Consider the following 21,289-nt stretch of genomic DNA (forward strand, 5'->3'; position numbering starts at 1 on the left):
GTGCCCAGGGCTGTAAACAGTGTGAAGACTGTAGTATTGTGCTTGTCACCTAGGAAAAGCGCTGGCAGGTATATTGCCGCTTAGTGCATGGATGACCTCCTCCGAGTGGTTAAGAGCACCCTCCTTCTTCGGGGCTGAGGGACACTCACTACCCCTAATGCGCTGAACCTCTTGCCCACCCGCGGCCACCTTCTGGGTTCTATCTCTGCTCCTCGTGCCTGTCCAGGCCCCCTTCCCACCCATCTCTGAGCAGAGCAGCCAGCTTCCGCCCTCCCCCCGCCCCCCCCCCCCCCACCAATGCTGAGGCCTGGAGGCCACATGAGGTGACAGTCTAAGTGCACAGGCAAACGCTCTAAGGGCAATAGAGGAGAAAGTTGCCACTTCAAAATAAAACAATACAATCTTGAAAAAAATAATCAACCCCACAACAATTTAAAACAGCTTCTTTGAAACCCTTTTAAATCGGTCAGTTTTTGCACAAACTATAGAAAACAGAGAGGTGAAGGTGATATATACGAAGGTGTGAAGAAACAGCAGGAAACATGCAAAACTTGTTTTTTCTGGGCATAATCTTAGTAGGAAAGGAAAAAATTCAAAACAAAAAAACACAAAAACAATACAAAAACAAAAAAAAAATCAAAGCATCACATTTTGCTGTGGAGACTGTAGGAACAAGCATGGAGGCGGGCACAGCGGGGCTGAGGGGAAGGGGCCAGAGGGATTTGAAGGCTCCCTGCAGGGTCACTACAGGGAAGAACCACAAAAGAAAAAGAAAAAGGGCTGGCTGGGGCCCAAATTGCAGCCTGCGGTCAAAAAGGAAAGGGGTTCAGGTGTTTTCTGCAGTTGAGAACTCAGAAAAACAAAAAGAACACATGCGGTCTCCTCAAGCCCCACAAACTATATCAGCAAAATGTGCTCAGGAGCCTCAAAGGTTTTAGTGACATCTTTTATTTCATTGTTTACTTCAAAGTTGTCTTTAAAACTAAGCACACAGAGAAACAAAGCCTAGAAACGGACTGGCTGTGTGTTCACAGAAATACAAACACCACGCGGTATGTGCTAGTAGGGCTGCTCTGAAGACAGTTACAAAGAATTGGAATCACAAAATCAAGTGGTTATCTTATGAAGTTCTAGAAAAATAGATTTTTTTATATTCAAATGCAAGTTTAAATATTTCCCCTTCAGCAGTCGTTCTAGCAAAACCAATTTGGCAGCACAAAAGAAAAAAAAAGGAAAAGAAAAAAAGAAATAACAAAGAAAGAAACAAACATAATAAAAATACACGTCAGCATCAAAGGTCAACACAAGGTCAAAGGTGAGAGTTCAAGCATCAGAGAAGCTGAAGAGACAGGGATTTGGACGATGTACTTGACGCCACATCGACATGCTTTAGGCACAACGATGAACAAACGGCAGGAATCTAGAAAAAAAAACAAACCAGAAAGAGGGAGACCCACTGAGTTACACAGAGCAATACATCCAAACAGAGAGAGAGAGAAAAGGAACACTCACTGTGTACAGCCCTGAAATGAGGAGGCGGGCGGGCGGGGCGGGGGCTGGGTAATGACAGGGAACTTTTGCACATGCTAACAATGGACACAGGGAAAAGTCAAAAAGGACATGGAGGACACCAAGAAAACATCCAACTGCCAGAGACAGAAGGGAACCTAAGGCTTGGATTTCCCGAGGCGCCCCAACTCGTCCCAGGAAGAAGGTAAGGTCTCTCTGGTGGAGCAGAGGTGCAGCCTCCCCACTCCTCAAACCCAGGAGAAAACAGAAGACCATGGCTGGGGTGGGGGAACTCTCTAGGGGAGAGGGCCGGGATTTCTCCTCAATTCTACAGGGATGGCCTTTCGTTTCCAGAAATCCAAGCTTTTAGTTTCCACACAGGCCCTGGCCACTCATGTGGGACCCAGGAGACAGTGTCTGGCTGCATTCAAGGCAAATCAATTTCATGATAAAACCCAAGTAAGAAACAAAACTATAGCAGAAAACACATTTATGTAAGTGAAACCCCCACACAACAGAAAAGGATTGCTTAAGACTCGACTGCTAGTCTCCACTCTCCGAGCTGAACCCTTCCACACCGTGAGACTTATAGGGGAGCAGCTTCTTCACAAACCATCTTTGGCCTGGGGAGAGAACTGTGCTCAAGGGCAGTGCTACTGTGCTCACTCGCTGGGCAGGAGAGAAGAGAACAGAGAGAAGTGCCTGGTCTCACCAGCTGGCCGTGTGGCAGCCCAGGGCCCTGCTGTGGCACATGCTCCTTTTAGAAAAGAGAACTCACAAGCAGGTATGAAACCTCTGGGTCTGCTATCAAAGGTGGGCTGACTGCACCTTTGCCTTTCATATTATTCAAAAAGGCATTTCAGAAGGTCCCGGAGCCCAGGACAAATCCATGGACAAATAATTGTGAGATGGGGGAGGAGGGGGATGGGAGAGAAAGTAGGGAGGGAGTGGAGTTCTGGGCTTTGGAAAACCCCATAATGGCCAAGGAGGAAGACAGAACAGAAGGTCAGCTATCACAGCACCGGCAGCACCCTGGGGAGCACAGCTCTCTCCTCCGCCAATTCACAGCATTAACTCCTTCCCCTCTGGCAGATTATTAGCTGGGCTGCAAACGGGCCACAGAGAGTCAGTAGTTTCAATCATACACAGCACCCTGTGTGTACAACAATCACATTCTGGATTCTACAAAATCCTGGCCTTTTCCAGAGATATAATTTAGGTAATAAATATTCTCCACCCCGGAGCTGTATAAAACTTCTATAAAAATAGAAACGACATTCTTGGTTCCAGCCGGTTGGGATTCAGAACAGCGCCTCCCCAACCTAGCATTTTTTTCTTTTTTTCTTTTTTCTTTTTTATTTTTATTTTTTGCATTTATTTAAAAAATCCCATCATGACCCTGGAAGCCTTTGGAACAGTTTTATCCTTGAAACACAGGACACATTTCTCCTAGTGCACGGAATTCAAGTTTACGTGGTTCAGCTTAAGAAGTATGTTTCACGTTTCTTAGAGGACAACAGACCCAAGTTATCACTATGAGAAGGGAACAGCTGTCCCTGCTTCAATGGGATAATCCAACACCACCAAACTATCTGTACAACAGCAAGACGGTCAATCCCTGTCTGTGACCCAAAGGGACAGCAGGACAAGGAGAGAGTCCCCATCTGACTTAATACCAAGGCAACCCCTTTAATCTCATCTCTGCTGTTAGGGGTCAGGACCGATGTTTGTGAGGCTTAAGATCCCAGGGACCCTGTCCCTGGCCTTGGCTAAGAGTCATATCCCAACAGGGCTACCTCTGCCCAGGTGCACATTCCCAACAGCGCGTCCTTTCTGGCTCTCCAGCCCCACAGCATTTCTTGGAGCAGAGGAAGGGCCCAAAGGCTGTGTGGGTCACAGGCAAGAGCCGCAGTGATGCCTGTGGGAGGCAGCAGGGAGCTAACTGTAAGCATGAGGACAAAAATGAACATGGTAATACTGAGGTAAATGAACACTAAATCCATACGGAGGCTGTAAACGTCCTGTTGTCTCCTCTGTCCCCAAGAGCAGAAGGGGCTGGAGTGGTTAGAAGAGGGGCCTGTCTTGGGGGGGCGGCGGAGGGAGGGCGGGAATACCACATCTGGGATCCCTCAACCACAGAGGCAAGCAAAGATTTCTCATCCTTTTACGGATAAGTGCTGGCCGCTGACAAATGCAGCACTCTGGCTTAAAGGTGCCTTCTGATTCAGGTACACCAAGAAGAAGGCTCCCCCCCCCTACCCCCGCCAATTCAATGGCTTTTGATCACTCTGCTCAGGAGAGGTGCCCCCTTCAAGCTAGATACTGTAAGCTCTTCTTAGATCTACCCTCATGAGAAAACTGTGGCTTGGGATGGAAGTGACACTCTGCTGTGGTCAACTACAAGGAAGGAAACCAGACAGTGTCTTGCCTAGAGACCTTGTTTAAAGGGACCTATTAGAAATGGGCCGTGGTCTAACAATGTGGTATTGAAATAAACTAAAAACGATCTTTTTGACTGGCTGCTTCTCCTTAACAGCCATCAGCCAGCCGGAGCCAATCCAACACCAATGGGTGGCTGGAAAAGCCGGTAATGGGTGATGTCTCCCTGCATGTTGCCTATGTCAAGCTAATTTAACAAATGCTTTATTTCCACAGAACTGTCTTCCCCTTCTTGGGAAAGAGCAGCAGAAATTCTGCACAAGAATCTGAAAAACAGGTGGCAAGAACTCAGTAACTCCCCAGAAGATAGCTATGGAGGCACTTCAGCCTCCGGCTCCTGGGGCCATTGGGTGTGGGTCACTGTCCTCACCTCCAAAGCCAGCCTCGCCTCTGCCCTCCCCGCCCCCCGCCCCCAAGGCTCTTGGGCACCAGTTCTCATTTCACCCACTCTCGCACTCAGGGAGATTCTGGGGTCAATTTTTGGTTTCACTCAGTCCTCTCTTGGGGTAGTGTGGGGAAAGGTCTGATCTTTTTTAATGCTTCTCCATTCCCCCTCCTCCCCCCAGGGCGGTTTGATGTTGGTCCTTCTCAACACACACTGGTTACAAACACAGCAAACTTTAAATAAAGAAAAAAACTCAGGATATGGCACCTAAACTCCAAAGTAAAACACTGGAAACCAAAGCACAAACTCGTCCTCTGTACGAAGCGAAACTCCCACAGAAGGCAGTAGCCGAGTCTTCGGGGCAAGCTGTGCCTGCGAGAGTGGCAGGGATCAGGGTCCAGGGCTGTCAACACACAGCCTTAGGGCTTCGAATCATTAAGGGTGCTCCTCCCCCACTTACCAGAAGACCCTCTCACTCCAGTCTCAGAGGGGAGCACGCTCAGTAGGGCTTGCTGTCATTCTTCGAACGTTTGAGCTGCACTTTAAGCCGCTTCATTCCAATCTGAAAGCCGTTCATGGACTGGATGGCAGCTTGAGCCGAAACAGGATTGTCGTAACTTACAAAACCTGTGTATCCAAGCAGAAACCTGGGTGAGGGACATGATGAGCCAAGAGATATCTTATGAGCATAGTCTCAAATCCCAAATTTCTCAGCAGGGACAAGAATTCTGGAAATTGTATCACATGAAACAAATTAGATTCCCGACAGTACCACTTGACTTCTACATGGCACTTTTAAGTTTTCTGACCAACTATTTCCATACATTATTTTTACTTCCGGAGCAACAGTATGGGTAGAAATCCATCATCCATAAACAGCAATAAAAAAATTGATCTGCCCAAGGTTGAGTTAAATGGTAACCCAATTCAAACCCTGCTCTTCCTGCTTTCAGACCCTTTTTGTTCTCAGTGGTAAAGGCACTTAACCCTCCCGACACCAAAAGAGAAGCCAACATACCAAAACACTTGCTCAGGTTTGTCTGCTTGTCTATGAAAACCTTGGCAGACACGACATTCCCAAAGGGCATAAACATCTGCAGCAGGTCCTGATCTCCAAACTCCTGGGGCAGGTGGTAGATGAACAGGTTGGCTCCCTCTGGACCTTCAAAATACCCAGTGATCGAAAAGGCATCAGTGTTGGGGCCCCTGGGTGGCTCAGTTGGCTGAGGGTCCGACTCTTGGTTTTTGCTCAGGTCATGATCCCAGGGTCATGGGATCCGCTATCAGCACAGAGCCTGCCTGGGAATCTCTCTCTCCCTTTCTCTGCCCCTCTCCCACTCTTACTCGCATTCCCTCTTTCTCAAAAATACACATTTAGAAGGAAAAAAAAAAAAAAAAGGCCTTCAGTATCAGTGTCAAACTTACCCCCCACTGCTTCTCATTTCTACCTGCATTAAAACAGTCTGTGTCCCAACACACAAATTCATTTGGAGAACTACAGATTCTCCAAATATGAAACAGGAACTAAAGGGCAATCACTGAAACAGACTCCTTCCCACTAAGGGGTGTCAGGATTTGACCTTGTGGGAGGAGCAAGTGCTGAGACAATAAACTAGGCAGACTTGCGTGTGGTGCAATAAAACTGGAGACTAAAGGCTTGTACAGAAACACACAAAAAGAAGTAGAGAGAGATTATAAACATAACAGGTTTCCAAACCGTGCTAGAAAGTATCGGGACAGCAAAGAGAGATTGGCAGTTGTGAGGCAGGAGGTGGGGGCCGGGAATGACTAAGGGACATGAGGGAACTGCGGGGGTGGGGGGAGCAACGGAAACATTCTCCATCTGTAAAGGTGGTTACATGACTGTATGCATTCATCAAAGCTCACAGAGCTGTATGCTCCCCAAAGGGTGAATTTTACCACATGTATAGTATACCTCAATAAAAAGAAATTACATTTTAAAAAGTGCCTATGATTGGAGCACCTGGGTAGCTCAGTCAGTTAGGCATCTGACTTCCATTCCGGTCACGATCTCACGGTTCATGAGTTGGAGCCCCGCATCAGGCTCTCAGCTGTCAGCACAGAGTCCACTTCGGATTCTCTGTCCCCCTCTTTGTCCGCCCTTTTCCCACGTGTGCACACTACGTGTGCACACTCTCTCTCCCTCTTAGGTGTCCAACTTCGGCTCAGGTCATGATCTCACGGCTTGTGGGTTTGAGCCTGCGTCGGGCTCTGTGCTGACAGCTCAGAGTCTGAAGCCTGCTTCAGATTCTGTATTTCTAATTTCTCTCTCTGTGCCACCCCTCTGCTCATGTTCTGTCTCTTTCTCTCTCAAAAACATAAAAAATAATTTAAAAAAAATTAACATTTAAAAAGAAAAAAGAAAAAAGGTATCTATGATTAACTCTGAGCTCAAAACCAGAATGTGCTTTCTTCTTCCAACCATTTACACTCAATGACTTTCTAACCAAAGGCAACTTATTATAACTGCAGTCCAGCCATTCTCCAGCCACCCAGCCTCCCTGCTGTCACCAAACACATTACAGAACACTACTGCATCAGGGCCTTTGCACTGATGACACAGAGGTGTTCCTCTGCCCGCATTACCCTTCTTCCTCTAGACGTATGCACTGCTAGCTTCCTTACTTCCTCAGGTCTCTGATTAAACAGCAAGTGAGAGACCTTCTCTGACCATTCTACACAAAATGCTGTGCCTCTGGTGCTCCCCATCCCTCTTTCCCATTCATCAGTCTTCAGAGCACCATATGGAACACCTCATGCTTTTCCTGCTTTATACTGTCCATCTCCACAGTTCTTCCAGTTCCCCCACTACCATATCCTAGGTACAGAAGCATCTTGATTCAGAGCAGGTGAGGATGCACCGTACCAGGAGTCCTTGCTGCCATGGCGAGAGAGGCTATGTGTCTTTTCCCCACATCAGTGCTTAAACCTTGCCAGCTTTGGGCTGCAGAAATCCAGTCAAGTATGAGCACAGAGGTGTCAGCAGGACTTTCTATTGATACAAACCACCTTCACGCTTCTTTCTGCCTAGAAAAGTCTCTCCTGAATTTAATCCCATTTATGTCACAGCACACACTTCCCAATCCATCAACCCACGGGCCATAATTTTCTGTCCCATCACCTTCAGTGCCTCGTTAATTAGGAAAAGCACAGATCAGAAAAGGAGGAAAATGCCAAGTAAGAGAGCTTAAAAGGGACACCTTGACAGAAGATATCCTCTGAGAAATTTATAATCCACAAAGATGACTTCCTAACAAAGACAGATTGTCAAAATACTGTCACACGGTAAGGTCAGTATGCTTCTTCATCTAAAACCTGCAGCCAGATTACAGGAGGGCAAACACAGGTTCTCATGTGAGCCACATCCAGAGAACAGTCCCAAAGCAGAGTACACTTTACAGAACTTCTCAGTCTACCCTTGACTCTGCCAAAGAAAAGCACTGATCTGACCACCTAAACGATCCTCCTGGCCTTTGCCCTGCCTTCAGCTCCGCCTGCGGGGAGAGCGACCCCCTTGTCGTCCTTCCGCACTCACCTTCCTTCTGGCTTCCAGCAGCACCGATACTCTGCTGTGTCAACAGGTTCTGGTTGTACAGAGTAGGGAGTGCCGCGGCAGCATATTGCTGGATTCCCGAGTAGGCCTGCGTCAGGGCCTCCATGGTGCTCCCGGTGCCGTTGGAAAGGCCGCTGCTGCCCAGGCCACCATTTAAAGCAGCCATCCCTTGGTTGTGGGGAAGAGCAGGATTAACATATTGGGAAGACTTGACTGACGCCAAACACAACTCCAAGGTCTTCCCTTTTATCTCTCTCTCAGCTTCTCCCTGACTGGTCAGGTCTCAGGACACTCACCGGCCTTACTGCCAATGGGAACATTAAAAAACGCCACACGCAGGTGTGGCTCTCCCCATTACATTCTTCCTACCTGTGTAAGACATGACAACACTTACACGTGACCTGCTCCATTTTCTCTCTGGCTTTCTGCTACTTTCTCACAAAGCTGGAATGCGGCAAAATAAGCATCCCATATTTGGAGACTAAAAGGAGTGTGTGTGGTTTACGACAAGATGTGGGTAAACCCTATCATCAAAATAGCAGCGAATTCTATGTGCCTGACACTGTACTAAGCCACGAGCTCAGCACTTTACCTATGTTTTCATTTACTTCGCAGCCCTCAAAGTATTCTATTCCCACTTCACAGATGAGAAAATGACCTTAGAAAGGGGGTATAAGGAGCAGAGGTGGGATTTAACTCAGGTCTGACTTGAAATCCCATGATTATTCCTAACTTCACCGGGCCACCTTGTTCATTCCCCTGGGGACCCTAAAATGTGCTACCTGAACAAAGAATGGCCTGATGGCATCCAGGGGCTGTCTCTCACCTGCCAAAGAGCTGACGTTGAGGCCTGCCGTTGCTCCAGCTAATGTCTGCAGGGCTCCAAGGGAGGCGATGGGGTTGACAGAGCTGCTGCTGCTGGAGCTCGGTGAGGACCCTGTGACCAGAAACCCAAGTGTTAAACTTGAGCCGACACGTGCTCCTCATGTCAACAGGAACCAAAGCACAAGAGTAATACTACTCAAGTATTCTCTTCATAAAGAGGTTTTCAGTTACTGATTCTGGTAACTGTCACTGCAGGACACAGAGTCAAATGACAGTTACAACAAACTCAAAACTGTGAGATTTCTCTTAAGTCACAAGATGACATTTGAAAATTAACTGTTCATAATCTTGACCCCTTTGGAAAGGGATGTTAACCACTCTCCAGAGTGACAGACCCCTCTCTTGGGATTCTGCGCAAGGCACACTGGGTTCCAGTGACACGCTTACCTGAACTGGTGAGTACGCTGAGGGGGCTGCTGGATGTAGTGAGAGCATTGGTACCACTTGGTGTGTTCTGAGCTGCACTAGCTGCAGCAGCTAGGGCAGCCAAATTCTGTAACTGCATTGCATTTAACCCTGCAACATCCAAAGCAAGAGATCAGCCAGCAGATAAAGGTTCCTCGTAACCACTCCAGCAATGACCGCACACACTGGCGAAGGCTGGTCCCAAAAGGACCTCTTCTAGATAAACCTTACAAGTAATACTACAAGGCTCCAAAAAAGATTCAGGTATCACTCAATTCATTAAGAAACTTGACATCATTTCCTCAGAGAAGAGATATCTAATCCAACAGCATGACACCCCAAGTGAACATTCACAACAGGGACCGGCAATTAGGAAACCAGGAGAGGGTTAGGTCTGTGGTCTACCATCACACCAGGTGTCCAAGAGAACAACAAATGACAAAACCTATGTCACAGAGCAGGACTGCATCTGAGCCCCTCGCTCCCACTTTATGGGGGATTTGCTCTTTCCAGCGGAGGTGGACAGGCAGAAAATGCAGCAGGATTCAGGTGGCCAAAGGAGGAATGACAGGAGGGGAATACATGTGAGAACAGCAATAGGAGAAAGACTAAGGGAAAACCACCACTTTAATAGCAGATTACTCATCAGAAAGAAGAGAGAGAAAAACAATGCAGGGGGGGGGGGCCTCCAAGTAGAATCCAAGCAACAGTTAAAAGGAACAAGAAATCTGAACTGCACCGACAGTGTGTTGCAAACCATTTATTGGACCATGGAAAAGCAGATGGGAAGTGGTTTGCGGGGAGAGTTAGGAAGAATAAAAAACGAAACTACAACACAGATTTCCAAAAACTTAGCAACTTTCGAAAAACGTACCAAACTCCAAGTCCCTAAGACAAAGTGAACCACTATCAAAATTTCTCACACACTAAAATGCAGTTCATCTAAGACTACCCCTTTCTCAAATACACTTGCTGGGCCTTCACCCACTGCAGAAGGGTTAGGGGCAGAGGCTCTGGGACTGCTCCACTCCCTACCTCCACTAAGTTGTCTGATGGCCCCACTTTTGTCTGTGGAGCCCCAAGGTAATTCACCTAAGAAGTTAACATGTATAAGACACAGAGGTAAATTAACTGCCTAGATTTCAGCAGTTTCTGGGTAAGTCATTTGCACGGATTTCTTCTCATCCACTGGAAAAGTCACGTTATTGTGGAAATAAAGAGTTCCTGCAATCTTCTCCTTATCAGAACGGCCTCAGATAGCCCACACATGCTAACACCTCTTTTTCCATCTTCCTCCTCAATAGAGACTTAAAGGGGTGGGAGTATCAGACAACCCCAAAGCAATCTTGCATCAGCAACTAACAGAGCCACCTTCTAGAGACAAGGTGGTTGAGTTCTGGGATGCGCATCTCGCGTTGGGTTTATGTTATGAGTGGGAAAACATTTGTTTTCTGTACAAACGGTGCAAAACTCTCAGACTGTTGTTAGCTGGGTCTGGTGGCCTGCTGGCTGCTGCTCCTCCACAGCAGCGTAACACTTACCTCCCATTGGGTGGAGGCTGCTCAGGGTGTTGAGGTTCCCAGAGGAGGCAGTCTGCTGAAGGAGCTGCAAATAAAGCTAGACATTACACCAAAAAACAGAACAAGAGTGAGAGTGAGGGCTGGTTCTGCATCTGGGATAACTCTACAGCACAGCAAAGCGAGAGTGCAGAGGCCCCCAGAGAGAAGAGAGTTGAAGACAAGAACCCAAGCCAACACAACAGAAACATGAGGCTTATGACAGCACAGGACAATACGACACAGCTAAAGCCCTGGCCCAGAAGATATTTACAGTCACTGAGTGCCGACCAAGCTCAAGTCCCTGGGCAACAGAACGCAGCACAGCAGAGGACAGAAGTCGAGCAGAGAACCAAGCTCAGCTATGCAATCCACTGCAATGAGAGTCTGCAGATGGAGGACTGCCACGTCTAGTTCCTCGCTCCCGAGTTCTTAGTTCACTCCGCACACATCTTATTTTGCAGATTGTTCCCATCCAGGCACCCAATTTCTACTTCACACTACTATTATTTTAAATATCAAATCTAAACCATTTCAGGGTATTTCTTGGAGTCATTCTTTAGTGGCCACAACGGAACACGAAAAGACCAATCTTTTGATGCTATATATCCATACAGACCCGTTTATCTCCTCCCCCACAAAACTGGTCTTCACTGTTACGGATGACCAAATGACTGACAAACGGACTGATCGTGATCAGTTCAGCGTATATTCTTTCAATTGCTGCCCCCTAACAAATACAACAAGAAGTTGTCCATGATCTTATGGATTTCCGTGATCTTACTATCTTTGCAAACAGCAACCTTTGACTAACAAACCGGCTGAAAACCTTTGCTCCATTCAAAGCCAATCACTTTTCCTCATGTACAACTGGTATCCTCGTTTCTGAATCCTTTATTCAACCTGTTGCCCATTTCCATGAACACCCGATCTGGTTCCTCAGTCATCATGAATCCCTTTAGTCCATATAGAGGTTTTAGGTTCTCAAACCTCCAGATATAGAATGAGAAAATGTACATACACACAATTTTTATCAGCTTCTCAGTGGGGTCCACACCCCACAAAGATTAAGAACCACTGCTCTAGTCTAAACAGACTAGAGGTTCAAGTCCACCTATTCCAGAAAGAACCTCATAATAAATATTAATGTACTATCATTTATATACCCACATGTCCTCATTTTTGTCTTCTTAAATACACTGGGCAATGTGCTCAACCCCAACTGGTGGGCTGTGCACTCTATACTTGGCACCTTCATTTCCTCCCTAAATGAGAACAGTTCTGAGGGCAGGGATCATGTCTAACTGAAACAAAAAGACTGCAGCTCTCAACAAATACCATCATGTGCTGCTGGATGTGGTGATGGCAATAAAAAGGAGACTCTACCCTAAGAAAGAGCTCCAAAACTCTCTAAGAAAGGCGAATGCATATAATGGAGATCATTTTAAACGCATTATCATTTTGGCAGAAGACTAAAACAAAATCTCTCTGAATTTCCTGAACTTACAAGCAATGTTCTAGCACCAAGAAACAACTTAATCTGATGAGATATACCAACCATCTATATTTTTTGACTTCAGAGAAATACTAGCTGGAAAACTGGGATTTCTTCTAACATTTTAGAAATATGAAGACCAGGAGGCAGCAAATTAGCCAAAACTCAATACTGGGAGACAGAAATCATTGCCTTTGTTTCTGTATAGGACAACGTTTTAAAGGAGTAGAGTAAAAGTATATAATTATTCTTATGTGTATATTTTTGGGACTATCCATACGAATCTATTGGTTTCACCACTGATTTTCCTTCATTGACAGCTTCACAGATGAGATAGTTTTCAGTATTTCGTACTGCTATTCTTTTAAGATTTTAAAGCAGTGATAATCCCCTGTAACATATTTGTAGATCTAGTAAATCTAAACACCAAATTAGAGCCTTTGGACTCTGTAAGTCAAACTCAAGAACAAGATGGAAAGAGTTAAAGGCCATCCATCTATAATGTAGCGAACTCAAATATACACCTGTAATACTCATTTAATGATGTCTGTGCCAGTATCTTGCTCTCTCAGTCAGTGGAAAGAAACATTTACCATACTCTTCAGGAAAGACTCAATAAGCATTTAATTATGTTCTCTACATCTGGGAGAAAGAAATATGGAGATATTTGGTAGTTAAGATTCTCTTAGGATTTTCTTTTTAAAAAAATGAAGTGACGGGGACACTGGAGATATTTCTAAATCTTTACATCAGGAAATCAGGATTTCACTTTAATAGTAATGGAAGTCTCAAATTATAACCAAAGTTGTGTTTATAAGACAGAGAGAGAGACAGAGAGAGAGACAGAGAGATACACTAACATAACTTAAAAGCATATTGCATTGCCTAAAGTTTTACGTAAAATTTTGATATGTTAAAGTCGTAAATGCCATTGTGTCTATTAGCTAGGGATGGCACAAGAAGAAAACAGCTGGGAGCTTGCACAGTCTGCAGAAAGCAAACCACAGAGACTCACTGCTAAATACTGGGGTCCAAGAGTATTTAGACCAGCAAGGTTTCCCCACACAGATGCTGCGCTGATTTGCTGCATCTGCTGCTGGAGCTGCTGGGCCATTCTCTTCTGTTCTTTGTCCTTCTGCGTATCAGCAAATTTTACCACCATGGGAGATGAGCAGCCCTATGAAAACACCAAAGCCAAAGGGTGAAAGTCCTCCTTCTACACGAAGGAAAAATCCTCCTTTGTAGTGACACACAAGATGCATTCTAATTTCATTCACTGCCACATGACTCTCTTCCTGACAGACACAAATGGCAAAAAGACAAATTTAAAAGGGCAACTTCTAATATGTTAATTTTTTAAAAACCAATCATTTTTTTCACTTTAAGATGCTTAGCCTGCTTAACCTTTAGCGCAGTCAGATGCTGCAGAACTTTAATGGCCAACTGTCCTAGCACTCTCAGGCTAAGGAACTTTTCCCTTTCATTCATCTGCTCCCTACCTCCATGGTCTGTGCTTGGTGCATTGCCTTGATAGCCGTCTGTGCCATGGCTCTTGTTGTAAAAGTCACAAACGCACAACCTGGTAAGAGAAGTGTCAATAGCTTCATTCATTCGCTTATTAAATATCCGATTGACATTTACTGAGCACCTGCTATGTGCCAAGTACTATGCTAGCAATAATAGTCACGGTTCCTGCCTTCAGGAGTTAGAGATCTAGTAAAGGAGACAGATACATTGTAACAGTGACTAAGTGCTTCAGTGAAAAAGTAGGGAAGCACAACAAGAAAGAAAGTGCTTGATAAAGGGATAAAGGAGAGAAATCCTAATCCTCTAGTTTCTCTGGATAAGAAAGTGTTTCCATTAAGGACCTGTCCAAGCACAAAAAGAGAAAATTTTAATACATGACACTGAAGTGCAGAATGTAGACTCCTTAGGGGGATGGAACAATTCTAAAGGAATCAGTTGGTAGACGGAACCTACATTTACAATATCAAGCCCAGCCACTCCATCATCACAGGGTCATGTTAGCTAGTGATCCCTGGTTTCCACTGGTCTAACTAAAAGAGACTCTAAATTTAAGACCAGTATCTTTAAAGGCTAAAAATGTACCCACCTCGGCTCAGGCCATCAGGTCCCCGTAATATCCGGCATTCTTCAATCTGTCCAAATGAAGAGAACATGACTCGGATGTCATTTTCAGTGCACTTCTTGGAAATCATACCAATAAACAGCTTCCTGTCTTCCACTGCTAAGAGAGTAAAACACAAAAGGCTTGAACATCATTACTACAAGAGGTAGTATGGCATAGACCCTGGAGTCAGACCATCTATGTTTGGATCCTGGCTCTATGCCTTTATATCATATTACTTGGATTCTAAGATACACATTTTTTCATCATTTAGCAACTCATAATCAACTGAACCTTAAAATTGGAAACATTTAGATAAAATATAGTAATTTGTGAGCCTGTGAAAGTTACTTAACCATTCTGTGCCTGTCACTTCTGATTAATAGGGATAACCGTGTTTCTCTTAAAGGTAGCTGTAGGTATTAAATGCAAAGCACTCAGCATCTTGCCTAGCACTTAGTGATGTCTGCTCTTACTAGCAGTTCTACTACACCAAAGAAGGACAAGTTTTTCACATTTAATTGATATGACAAGAGAAACAGAACACACCTTTTGGTGAGTGTAAATGTCCACTTTCCTTTTCTGATTATTCTCTTGAGGACTAAGTTCTCCTTCCTACTTGTCCATCTCCCCTTCCCCCACTCTTGTCGTAAGAAATTATATTCATCAAAGACATTCCAGTTTACTCTAAAATGTTCTTGTACTATTTACGTATCAACTCTCTCCATCTCATTTATTTACCATATTTATTTTAAAGAAAAAAAAAACCCAGACAATTTAGATGACAGATTACTTAGTGCACTGGACTACAATCTTACACCATTAACCAAAATTACACCAAAATTAACTCAAAATGGATTAGACTTAAACGTTATGACCTGAAACCATAAAACTCTGAGAAGAAAACATAGGCAGTAAGCTCCATAAAACCAATCTTAAAGATGATTTTTTGGATCTGACTGCCAAAACAAAGGCAACAAAAACAGAAATAAACAAGTGGGACTACATCAAACTAAAAAGCTTCTACAGAGCAAAGAAAATCATCAACAAAATGCAAAGGCAACCTACTGAATGGGAAAAATATTTGCAAATCATATATCTGATAAAGGGTTAATATCCAATATATAAATAACACCTACAACTCAGGAACAACAAAACACAGCACCCAGTTAAAAAAATGGGCAGAGGATCCGAACAGGTATTTTTCCAAAGAAGACATGCAGCAGATGGCCATCAGGTACATGAAAAGATGCTCAACATCACCAATCATCAACAAAATGCCAATCAAAGCAACAATGAAGTATCCCCTCCCACTTGTTAGAACGGCTATAATCAAAAAGACAAGAAATAACAGGAGTTGGTGAGGATGTGGAAAAGAGAGCCCTTGGTGCATTGCTGGTGGGAATGTAAACTGACTGCAGCCAATGTAAAAACCAACATGGTTCCTCAAAAATTTAAAAACAGAGCTACCATATAAGCCAGTAATTCCACTTCTGGGTATTTATCTGAAGAAAACAAAAACACAAACTCAGAAAGCTGCATACTCCGGGCACCTGGCTGGCTAAGTCGGTGGAGCATGCGACTCTTGATCTTGGCATTGTGAGTTTGAGCCCTACAATGGGTGTAGAGATTATTTAAAAATAAAGCCTAATGGGCCGCCTGGGTGACTTGGTTAAGCGTCCGACTTCAGCTCAGGTCATGATCTCGCGGTTCATGAATTCAAGCCCCGTGTCGAGCTCTGTGCTGACAGCTCAGAGCCTGGAACCTGCTTCAGAATCTGACTCCCTCCTCTCTGCCCCTCCCCACTCATGCTCTGAAAATACACGTTAAAAAAAATTTTTAAAATAAATAAATAAATAAAGCCTAAAAAGAAAAATAGCTGCACACCCATGTTCACTGCAGCATTATTTACAATAGTCAAGACATGGAAACAACCTAAGTGTCTATCAAGAGATGAACAGATAAAGAAAATGTGGGATACACACACACACACCCGGGATATTATTCAGCCATAAAAAAGAATGGAATCTTGCCATTTGTGGCAGCATGGATGGACCTTGAAGACTTTATGTTAAGTGAAATAAGTCAAACAGAGAAAGATACTGTATGATCTCACTTACATAAAATCTTAAAAACAAACAAAAAACTCCCTAAGTTCATAGATACAAAAACCAAATTGGTGGTTGGAGGTTGGGCGTAAGGGAGTGGGCAAAAAAGGTAAAAAGGATCCACAGGTGGGGCACCTGGGTGGCTCAGTCAGTCAAGTGTCCAACTTCGGCTAGGGTCACAATCTCCTGGTTCATGGGTTCAAGCCCAGTGTTGGGCTCTGTGCTGACAGCAGGCAGCCTGGAGCCTGCTTCAGATTCTGTGTCTCCTTCTCTCTCTCTGACCCTCCCCCTCTCAGTTTCTCTGTCTCTCTCAAAAATAAATAACAAGACTTGAAAAATTTTTTTAAAGGATCAAAAGGTACAAACTTCCCATTATAAAATAATTTAGCCTGGTGACTACAGTTAATAGTAATGTAATGCACATTTGAAAGCTGCTTAGAAAGCAGACCTTAAAAATTCTCATCAAAACCTTTTAATTTTCTTTTTTTTTAATTTACATCCAAATTAGTTAGCATATAGTGCAACAATGATTTCAGTAGATTCCTTAGTGCCCTTTACCCATTTAGCCCATCCCCCCTCCCACAACCCTTCCAGCAACCCTCTGTTTGTTCTCCATATTTAAGAGTCTCTTATGTTTTGTCCCCCTCCCCGTTTTTATATTATTTTTGCTTCCCTTCCCTTATGTTCATCTGTCTTGTCTCTTAAAGTCCTCATGAGTGAAGTCATATATTTGTCTTTCTCTAATTTCACTTAGCATAATACCCTCCAGTTCCATCCACGTAGTTGCAAATGGCCAAGATTTCATTCTTTTTGATTGCCAAGGAATACTCCACTGTATGTTTGTGTGTGTGTGTGTATGTATGTATGTACAACAAGCACATGACAGAAATTAGATACAAAATCCCAAGTCCTGGGGTGCCTCGGTTGTATATATATATATATATATATATATATATATATATATATATATATACATACACACACACACACACACACACACACACACACACACACACACACATATATATACACCGCATCCATTGATGGACATTTGGCTCTTTCCATACTTTGACTATTATTGATAATGCTGCTATAAACATGGGGGTGCATGTGCCTCTTTGAAACAGCATACCTGTATCCCTTGGATAAATACCTAGTGGTGCAATTGTTGGGTCGTAGGGTAGTTCTAGTTTTAGTTTTTTGAGGAACCTCCATACTGTTTTCCAGAGTGGCTGCACCAGCTTGTATCCCACATCAAAACTTTTTTTGTTACTATGTATGGTGACAGATACTAACTAGACTTACTATGGGTGATCATTTCTAATATATACAAATACTGAATCATTATGTTGCACACCTGAAACGAATGTTTTATGTCACTTAGACTTCAATAATGATAATAATAATAATAAAAAGATTACTTAAAGCAAACACAACCAGATACCATCAGAATGAACACTAAACTGGCAGAAACCTTCTAAGGAAAAGGTTTTTACACACTTGCTTACCATTGTTCTTCTCACTGTCGGCAGGTTTCATCTGTATAGGATGATGCATCTAAAAAGGAAAACACACAGATACTATCACTGTACACACTGAAGGCATTCAGAAAGATAAGTGAGGACTCTAAAGGAAATACCAAAACCAGAGCCTTAAGAGTTCTCTCTATACTCACGTCTGCCTCAAGATCATTTTTTCCCAAAGTATCAAAATAGAGTATGAATCAAGAGGTTAAAATTCTTTTGGTTAAGAGAGAACTACATGACCTTCAGCCTATGTTCTTTGAAATATTCCCTTTATGTCCTCCTTTACATCAATTTCTGTGGCAGTTACTTTTTCCCCAAGATGGCTTTCAGTGTGGGCTTGACACCTATAAGTATGTTCCATGTGTTAAAACCACCACAGTTCCACTTCCTAGTAGGAGCTTTCTTACCCCTGGTAGGACCTTCATGTTGTGAAGAGCATTCTGCGCCTCTAATGCAGCTTTACGGGTGTAAAATGTAACAAAACAGCACCCTGCAATAAACAAGATTTCACAAAATCAAACCAGTCCTTTGAAAGCAGGTAATTCCTAGAGTACTCCCTCCTCCACAGACATACTGGAACTTCAAAGAGAAGACTGGGTATATTAAAATTAGCATCCCTCCCCCCAAAGAGAGAAAGGGGGGGGAGGGAAAGAAGCAGAAAAAAACCCTACACTACTTTCTATTCATTTTCTATATTGTTATAGTCTTCTAGTTCTACTAAAATTCTTTAGCTGCTCCTATAAACTTCTCTGGGAAAGATAACTTCCCTTGTAAAGGTCACAGTACCATGCCATTCGACGTACCCTACTTGGAGCACCGGGGAGTGTGCTGGGCAAGACACTCAGAACAAATAAAAAAGGGGCCTTGCACTCACAGCTTGTAGTCTACCAGGAACTCATTCTTTCTCAGAATAAATCAATCCTTATAGTCAATTTCTACCATACGCCTCAAACATAATAACCATTTATTAAATTATAAAATGACTAAAGAGCAAGAAACTCTTAATACCTTTTTTGGACCCTTGGTCCTCATCAAATATAATTAAGATTCTAACAGCACATGGCACTAAGGAGATTTGTAGATTTTGTGATTTGTATCTTTATTAGCGATAGGAGGGGAGAGGTGTGTCTTATAAATATGGGCTCATCGTCCCATGAGATACCATATAGATTCCTTTCAAAATCACCCTGCAATTAAGATTTTAAAGTACTGCATGTTCTACTGCCAGTCGTTAATATAAAGGAACTATAATACTTTGTATTTTTGGTTAACTATACACATAGAGAAAATAATTTATCTGCTTCTTGATCCTCTGCTCTTAAGCTGGCTTCAAACCTAACAATCCTGCTTGCTCACATCTGCACTGTAGAACAGCTTCCCCAGAAAATTATTCTAACATCAGTCATTTGGAAAAGAATATAGTATGTGCATGTATAGGGCAAAGCTAGTGCCTCTTCTACCATTGCTCCCATAAAGCTTCTACTCTGCTAGGTATTTCTGGAAGCAACGCAGTCTTTCTTCCATTCATTTGTAGGCTACAACAAACAGGTTACCTAAAAACAGGTCCTTCCTGGTTGCTAAGCCTTCCTATGAAGACTCTGCAACACTAACAGAAATTCATAGGTACAGTGTAGATAGTGCCTTCCTTTCTGCTTACTCTAGCCAAAACACCAAAGAAAACCTTATGTAGTTAGTTTACTTCAACTTTATTTTTGCCATTGCATCCCTAAGATCAAGAGACATTCACATTTAAAAAAAGAGAGGGGCACCTGGGTGGCTCAGTTGGCTAAGCATCTGACTTCGGCTCAGGTCACGATCTAGCAGTTCATTGAATTCGAACCCCACACTGGGCTCTGCACTGACAATGCAAAGCCTGCTTCAGGTCCTGTCTCCCTCTCTGCCCCTCCCCTGTTCTCTCTCTCTCAAAAATAAACGTTAAAAGAGAGAGAGTGAGACAGAGATAGACTCTCACATGAGTTTGTCTCTTAAATTTAGAGCTCTCACAAAGGACCATCTATGATCCAATTTACAAGTTATCCTCATGATATCAACTTAACTTATTTTTAAGCCATTAAATGCGTTTGGGCTGGAAGATGTAACTATTCTAAAAGGAAAGCCCCTTTGGATGTGACCACAGGAACATTCCGGCAATGAGAGACAGCAAGCACATGACAGAAATTAGATATAAAATCCCAAGTCCTGGGGTGCCTGGGTGGCTCGGTCAGTTAAGCATCTGACTCTTGATTTCGGCTCAGGTCATGATCTCACAGTTTGTGGGATCAAGCCCTGTGTCAGACTCTGAACCGACAGCATGGAGCCTGCTTGGGATTCTCTCTCTCTCTGCCCTTCCCCTGCACATGCTCTCTCTCTCAAAATAAATAAAATTAAATAAACAACAACAAACAAAACACCAACCCAAAGCCCTTACCTTTGCTCTGAGGAGGGTTTTGGCTCCTATCCCTTAGGACATTGATTTCATAGACAGCACCATACTGTTCAAAGAGTTCCCTCAAGTCCTTCTCAGACCAGGTTCTTGGAACCTGGCCCACAAACATCTTGATAGCATCAAGATCCGGTTGGTCTGGGTGGTCCAGGGTGCCGTTCATTTTCTTTGAGCTGCATAAAACAAAATATAGCTTCTATTATGCATTCATGGTGCTTTCCAGGGGGATGTTTCTTTTCTTTAAAGATCTCAACTACTTCCTAAAAAAGTCGGGAGAAAGAATTGTACTTCTTTTCACTACAGTCATTCAATTTACCAGAGTTCTCTGGTCTTCCCCTTAGCCATGGCCATGCTTTCCATTAGATCCCAAACTGAAGTCACCATTCTGATTAGGGCATTCTGGGTTTTAACTAAGTAATCAAATGTCACTCAATCCTTGTCTAGCCTGAGAATTCTTTTAAGAACCTAAGAGACAAACTTCCTAAAGCAAGTTTTAGTGGTTTTGAAGCACAGTTAACAAAACTTTAAAAAATGTGCATAAAAATCACAATGGACTGTTGATTAGTGGGTAAGATGCAGGACTCCCCACGTATACAATGACAGGTGACAAGTCTTCTTTCAGCAGATGTTAGAACAAAGCACTTGATTTCCAAGGCCTAAGCTAAGAACAGAACAGAAAGATGTCAGCCTTTGAATGTTGCTGTCTCAGTCCTCATCCCAGTGCTCTTAAGTCATGCCTCCAAGACCAAAACAAAGCTTCGCCTTTTAAACTTTCACAAATGATTGTTATGTAGACAATGACAACACCATCCTAGGGTTTTTTGTTTCTGAGTTAT

At 43.5% G+C, this 21,289-nt stretch overlaps 1 protein-coding gene across 21 annotated transcripts in view; it reads right to left on the reverse strand.

Moving 5' to 3' along the window:
* Positions 1–298: 298 nt before the first annotated feature.
* The window catches only part of CELF1 (CUGBP Elav-like family member 1), a 73,503-nt gene continuing 52,512 nt past the window's right edge, over positions 299–21,289 (reverse strand). For 14 of the 21 annotated variants that reach the window (XM_042959410.1, XM_042959414.1, XM_042959405.1 and 11 more), the window contains 12 exons: positions 20,439–20,626; positions 18,418–18,500; positions 17,993–18,041; positions 14,362–14,496; positions 13,748–13,827; positions 13,264–13,425; positions 10,739–10,814; positions 9,180–9,308; positions 8,734–8,844; positions 7,890–8,075; positions 5,352–5,495; positions 299–4,960 (listed from right to left, as the gene is read on the reverse strand). In XM_042959410.1, coding sequence (XP_042815344.1) covers positions 4,833–4,960; positions 5,352–5,495; positions 7,890–8,075; positions 8,734–8,844; positions 9,180–9,308; positions 10,739–10,814; positions 13,264–13,425; positions 13,748–13,827; positions 14,362–14,496; positions 17,993–18,041; positions 18,418–18,500; positions 20,439–20,616 — 1,461 coding nt within the window. In that variant the 5' untranslated portion in view covers positions 20,617–20,626 and the 3' untranslated portion in view covers positions 299–4,832. The remainder of the gene's footprint in view (positions 4,961–5,351; positions 5,496–7,889; positions 8,076–8,733; positions 8,845–9,179; positions 9,309–10,738; positions 10,815–13,263; positions 13,426–13,747; positions 13,828–14,361; positions 14,497–17,992; positions 18,042–18,417; positions 18,501–20,438; positions 20,627–21,289) is intronic. The other 7 variants (XM_042959400.1, XM_042959408.1, XM_042959402.1 and 4 more) reach the window with 5 other exon arrangements.

The sequence above is a fragment of the Panthera tigris genome, chromosome D1 (assembly GCF_018350195.1).
Source record: "Panthera tigris isolate Pti1 chromosome D1, P.tigris_Pti1_mat1.1, whole genome shotgun sequence".
Lineage (NCBI taxonomy): Eukaryota > Metazoa > Chordata > Mammalia > Carnivora > Felidae > Panthera > Panthera tigris.